The following is a 6,455-nucleotide window of genomic DNA, read 5'->3' as shown; positions in this document are numbered from 1 at the left end:
GTCTAAGAATTTCCTAAGCCCTGCCTTGTACAATTGCTATAGAACCATATTGATGACATACCGCCTTTCCTTTTTTATTTCTAAAATAATTCAGTCTGAAGAGAAAATAGGTAACTGGAGGTCATTGAGGAAGATAAGCCCAGTTCCTTAAGAGACGAGAGAGCAATGAATTCCATAACCAGCATAGGCCTGCGCTTTTATGGGGGGTTTCAGTTTACAAGCACGTTCAAATATGTGGGACAGGCAGTGCAGGAATGCAGGCTGAGGTGCCAGTCCTCCATGGCGAAGGGCACACAGTGAAGGTTCTGGAGATGGGGTTGTCTTGACATTCAAGTCCAGGGCTGTTTATAGCTGCCCCACTGCCCCTAAGCCCAGACAGTCAGACACAGCCCGACAGAATAGAGACCTTGGCTGAGCACAGCTGCCTTGAGGACACCACAACTGAAGGATGAACAGCAGAAATAAGGTCACAGAGTTTGTTGTGTAGAATCTTGAAAAATGAAGAGTCCAAAAGGGACACTATATTCATGGAAAAAGTTAGAACAAAAGCCTCTAGCTTGTATTCAAACACTTTAATAATGACTTAAGAGTCAAGGTTCTTCTCTTCTGAAAATTATATTCTAGGTCTGGATTAGGGAGAATATAGGCATAGCCCAGCACCAGCACCCACCGCAGGTCCTGCGGCAACAGTCACCAGGTCCCAGATACCACCTGAGGACCCCATGGGGATCTTGGGAAGGAAGTCATGGGAACATAATGATTCCCTGTAATTGCTCCTACCTATTACTGGTTATGACTCCAGTCTGTCAAAAATGGGTCCCATGGCTAGTTTTGAGTAATAAATAGTGAATGCTCATGAGAACAAAAGTAAAAGAAAAATGCATAATTGAAACTGACTTCCCCTAAAGCAGGGTTTCTGGGAACTGCTGACATTGTGCACTGAGTAAAAGTTTGTCGTGAGGGACTGTCCTGTGTGTTATAGTATATCTCGCAGCATCCTTAGCCTCTGGTCATAGATGCCAGTAGCACCCCACAGCTGTAACAACCAAAAATATCTCCAGACATTATTAAGTACCCTGAGAACCGCTGTCCTACAGGATGACACACCAGCGGCAGTCAGTTAGGATCAGCTGTTTAGAGCAACACAGTCTCCTCTCACACATAGTCGTCTACAATGGTGATGATTTCATCCGCTCATCTCTATTTACTAAACAGTTCTAGACACATGGAGAGTTTATTAAGGCGGGAACCAGATGGAGCTAGTTTGTTTGGGATGGCTTCACGCCCTGGGGTCACGTGCAAAAGCTTATCCTTTTCTCCAGGTGTAGTTGAAGCCAGGAAAGGTCAGCTATTTATCAGGTTTACATCCCTTTCACTTTTATTGGTGCCATTTTCTCAGCCGTCTTAACAGTCCTCATGCAGGTGATAAAGAAGCGAACAGCAGGACAGGCGTTGTGGGGAAGTACAGAACAAACAATTTAGCCAACAACAACAGGGGGCCAGTGGATCTGGGTGCTTGTCATCGCCTGGCTCTCTCTCTGAACAGGCCCGAAGCTGGTGCAGAGGAAGTAGGTGGCCCGAAGCTGGTGCAGAGGAAGTAGGTGGCACCTCTGAGGAGAGTCAGGAGGTATTCGCTCAAGTCCCGGAACAGATGTATGTTTTGTCCTCATCCTTATCGTTTGTTTTATATTTCACATTTGTATATAAGGCACCATTTCCTAAAAATATAACTAGAGTGTGAGCTAAGATTTTATTCAGTGAAGATGAGTAACTGGAAACAACTAAACACTGAAGAGGGGAAAAGGGAGAGTTCTCCAGGTATCAGCTCCGCGAATTTGGGCTCTAGTCCTTCCTATATGGAAAAAGAGAGCTCCTAAAGTCCATTATGAGTTCTCATTTTACTAGAAAAAAAGAGATAAAAGGAAGCTCCAGGCCAAGGGAGATGAACACTAGGGGCTCCTGTTAGATGGGTGAGACGTAGAGAGGAAGAAAGAGAGCAGGGCAGGCCAGGGCTGCAGAGAGCACACGGGGCCACACTGCTCTGTGGGCTGCACACTTCCAGTTGCACTTTACCTTCTCGGTTGCTACCTTGAGAGCAATGCTGAATTGATCAACATAATCAAACACATTTGATAAGATATCTAATTGTAAATGTTGCAGAAAAGCAGGTACTGCAGGTATGCACTGGTCTACACAAACGAGGACATTTTATGGTGAGGGGGCAGTTGGGGCAAAAGGAAAACCTTTTACAGAGACTGAACTAGACAGAAGATGATGTGGTTAGTGAGATAGGCTGTAGTGAGCGGCAAGCATTATCCGACTGAGACAAGGCGGTTAGACATGGCTTCAGACTAAGCAGGACTGAGGAGAGTGGAAAGGGACTGTGCACCCGGACCAGGAGCCTTGATCGGTTCAGAGTAGAAATGAGCCAAACTTGGAGGGTGAGGTCTGTAGAACTAAGGCAGTTCTGTAGAGTTGTTGCCTTAATAGCACAGAGATCTGGAAAAGAAGTTTCTGTCTTACAATAAAGGGAAAAGTGAAAAGCAAGGTGGGACCTGGAGATATAACCAGAAAAACATTGTAAAATTCTGATCTATGTATGATGTCAAATAAAGCTGGAGTGAAGAATGGGAACGTATATATCTATGATGACTTACCTCTGGAAGCCTGGAAATCCCAATGTCTCTATAAGCAGTAATAGAAGCTGCTTTGTACTCTGAAAAGCTAACTGGATGAATCTTTTTTTTGTTTGTTTGTTTTCCATTTTTTTAATTAATTAATTTTTGTTACAGATGTTTCTTCTCCTCCCCCCGCCCCCCCCCCCCCTGCAGACACCCTTCTTCCTATCCTGCTCCCTGCCAAGCAGTGTTGTCTATGACCATTGGTTACGCACACATGCATATAAGTTCTTTGGTTTATCTCACCCCCCCCAACCCCCCACCCCTGATGTTTGTCAGTCTGAACCATACTCCTTTCTATGTCTCTGGGTCTGTTCTGTTCATCAGCTTCTTCTGTTCATTATATTCCACTTTTTTTTTTTTTTTTATCCTCACCTGAGGACATTTTTCCATTTTTTGTTCAGAGTGGGAGGGAAAAAGAGAGAGAAACATCGATGTGAAAGGGACACATGGAGTGGCTGCCACCCGCACGACCAACCAGGGCCTGGGACAAACTGCAACCAAGGTACATGCCCTTAGCGGGAACCAAACCCAGGTCTCTCAGGACCACAGGCTGACGCTCTAACCACTGAGAAAGCCCTTCAGGGCTTTGTCAGTCTGAACTATACTCCTTTCTATGTCTCTGGGTCTGTTCTGTTCATCAGCTTCTTCTGCTCATTATATTCCACAAATAGTGCAATCATGTGGTATTTGTCTTTCTCTGATTGGCTTACTTCGTGTAGCATAATACTCTCCAGGTCCCTCCATGTCATCTCAAAGAATAAGAGATCTTTCCTTCTTACAGTTGCATAATGTTCCATTGTGTGTATGAACCACAGCTTTTTTATCCACTCATCTATTGAAGGACACTTGGGCTGCTTCTAGATCTTAGCAATTGTAAATAGTGCTGCTATGAACATCGGGGTACATATATTCTTTCTGATTGGTGTTTCAGGCTTCTTAGGATATATTCCTAGAAGTGGGATCACTGGGTCAAAAGGCAGTTCAATTTTGGGTGAATCTTGTAAGTTAGGTCTAGAGACTGATTTGTGATTCACTGGCATAGAAGTCATTGTGGAAATAAGAGTGTGTCTTAAAGAAAAGCCAAGGAACAAGCCTGAGGGACACAGTGCTCTAGGCATGTGTGCAACTCACAACTTTAGGAAGTCCTGGAACACCTGTGGATCTCTGTCACTAATCCTAGCTGCCACTATCTCTGGCCTTATGCAGCACAATGGGCTGGGCTAGGATAAACCCACCATGCCCTGCCCTCTCATTCTCCTTCATCCCCATACTTTGCTTGGTGATTAGCTTGTTGCCCAACACTGGCTGTCCAAATTAGCCTCAGCCCTAAACCACAAAGAAACTTCATGAGCTTCTTCCATCTACCCTCTTACTTGGCCATCAATTTCAGTCATTCAGCTACAAAGAGTACAGGACATTGTCTCTAGTTAAATCCTCTTACCACTTCATTGGAGCCTGTATTCTTTTAACTTTTGACTTTTTTTGTTGCCAAACCTCCCTTTTCCTCCTTCCTAATCTCTAATTTGTGCTGCTTCCTCAAGAATCATCATGATCATCATGTCCTAAAAGAGTGTAGTCATTACTCCAAGGCAGAAGGTGGCTGGCTGAAGCCAGTAGAAATTCTACATGGCCTTCTGCTCCCCTACCTTACCACCATTCCCCAGGCTGATCTATTTAGCACTGGGTTTAAAAGTACAGCCTAAGGAAAAGGCCAAGCCCTAGACATCCAGGCACAGGGGAATGAGCAGTGGTAGGAGGGGGTCTTCTGCATATGACTGAAAGAGGGAAGAAGAATTGGAGCCATGAAAGTCAAAGCCACTGAGGGCTGCACAAAAAGCACTAGTTACCTCAGCCTAGAGGTGAAACATAGTCTCATTTTATTTCCAATAAAAAAATATTTTTTTTCTTTTTATTGATTTTTTTTTTTATAGAGAGGGAGCGAGAGAGAGAAACATCGATGAAAGGGGACATAGACTGGTCGCCTCCTGCATGCCCCCCACTGGGGATTTGGCCCACAGCCTGGGCATGTGCCCTGACTGGGAATCAAACTGGCAATCTCTTGGTGCATGGGTCGATGCTCAACCCCTAAGCCACACTGGCCAGGCTTATTTCCAATTTTAAGACTGAGCAGAGAAAAGATTCTGTAGGGTAGGAAAGCAAGCAAACAGCACAACCAGGTAAACCAGGAAATCTAGACATACCTTCCCAGGTAAGCAAAACAGGAAGCTCAGAGCTCACAAAAGCAGAAGGCAGAACCTGAGGCATTAGAGGAAACACTCATGGGGAAGGAGGTGGGACAAGATAAATGTCTGTAAGCTCACACAGGATAGAGAGTACTCTGAAGGAGAGCTTCTTCCTTATGCTCTCTCTGCCCCAAACCCTGAGGGAGAGGGAGAGGGAAGTCTATCTAGAACCTCAGGCAACTCATGACATCCTATTAGACACTGCAACAGGAAGGGAGGGGGTGAAGGCAGAGCCACTTTGGACATGGGAAATCACAGTGCAGAATACGATGAGGGCCATTTACTGGAGGAGGTTGACATAATTTGCAGGGAAGAGTCCAAAGCGGTCATGGCAACGTCCCCGCCACCAGCCTTCGTCCACCATCTCAATGTCAGTGATGATGTCATTTGGATCAAAGGAAATCTCATCACTTCCCTCTGGAGAGGAAATTGATGGAATATTAGGATGGTCAGACAGGAATCCCTCCATCCCCATGCCCACTCTAAATCTCAGGAAGGGAAATAGGGCTGGTCTTCTTGATGCCAAGCCTGGACACTTATGTGACCCTCAGAATTCATCCCCTCTCTTGTTTCAAGGGCCTTCAAGCACCAGACACCTCAGGTCACTCCCAACCTACCTCCTTGGTAATCATACAGGGCTACAGCTGAGATCCCAGCCCCAACCGGACAGCCTGATGATCCTGCATTATGAGAAACACAAACATGGTTTCACTAACATGGACAAAAAAAATAAACAGGTTCTTCTAGGTAATGAGGCAATACTTCCTCTTACTGTCCCCTAGACCTGACTAAATTCAGGAGCTGATTCTCCCTTGACCACTCACCAACCAGAGAGGAGGAAAATGAGGGATTCTCAGGCTCCAGCACATCCTCATAATCTCCTTCTTGTTCATCATCTAGGTCATTTCTGTCCATCTGTCCAACATCCTCATAGTCATTCTCAATCTCAGGCTCAGGCTCAGGCGCAGGCTCAGGCTCAGGCTCAGGTTCTGCTTCATAAACAGGCTCTTCTTCATAAACAGGCTGTACTTCGTAATCTGGCTCTTCCTCGACTTGGAGGCCTTCCAGAGTCCTGGGGGGCAAAGCTGGGGGCTCCTCATCATCCTGAAAAGAGACAGTGTAGAGAAGGGTGACTTGAATTCACTGGTAGTTACTTCCCAATGGAGGACTGCTAAGAGCCCACCCATCACTCTTGCTTCCATCTAACAGCCTCTCCTAGGATACAGTCATTCATCCATTCTTCATTCTTCAACCTCTTCCCACACATACCCACTCAAAACACCTATCAAGAGATGATAGGAGAGGAATGTAAAAGGTGTGAGAAAAGGGAAATGGGAAGCAAGTCAGGTTCCTTGGAAGCCCAAGCAAACATTGAAGCAGAAGTACATTGTTGGGAATACCATAGCTAGGATGACTAACTCTCCTAGTCTTCCTAGGACTAGGTGGTTTCCCAGAATGCAGGTCTATCAATATTAAGATCAGGACAGTCTCAGACAAATGAGGATTGTTGGTCATACTCTAGAACATGAGG

The 6,455-nt window shown here is 45.5% G+C and overlaps 1 protein-coding gene across 1 annotated transcript in view; it reads right to left on the bottom strand.

Moving 5' to 3' along the window:
* Positions 1-4,692: 4,692 nt before the first annotated feature.
* HCLS1 (hematopoietic cell-specific Lyn substrate 1) overlaps positions 4,693-6,455 on the bottom strand; it is a 28,084-nt gene continuing 26,321 nt past the window's right edge. The window contains exons 12-14 of the mRNA XM_036243096.1: positions 5,749-6,028; positions 5,542-5,604; positions 4,693-5,341 (exon numbers count right to left, since the gene is read on the bottom strand). Of these exons, the coding sequence (XP_036098989.1) occupies positions 5,205-5,341; positions 5,542-5,604; positions 5,749-6,028 (480 nt within the window). The 3' untranslated portion in view covers positions 4,693-5,204. The remainder of the gene's footprint in view (positions 5,342-5,541; positions 5,605-5,748; positions 6,029-6,455) is intronic.

This window comes from Molossus molossus, unplaced genomic scaffold (genome assembly GCF_014108415.1).
Source record: "Molossus molossus isolate mMolMol1 unplaced genomic scaffold, mMolMol1.p scaffold_m16_p_5, whole genome shotgun sequence".
Lineage (NCBI taxonomy): Eukaryota > Metazoa > Chordata > Mammalia > Chiroptera > Molossidae > Molossus > Molossus molossus.
The sequence above is the reverse complement of the archived record's forward strand: the minus strand, read 5'-3'. Positions and strand labels throughout refer to the sequence as shown.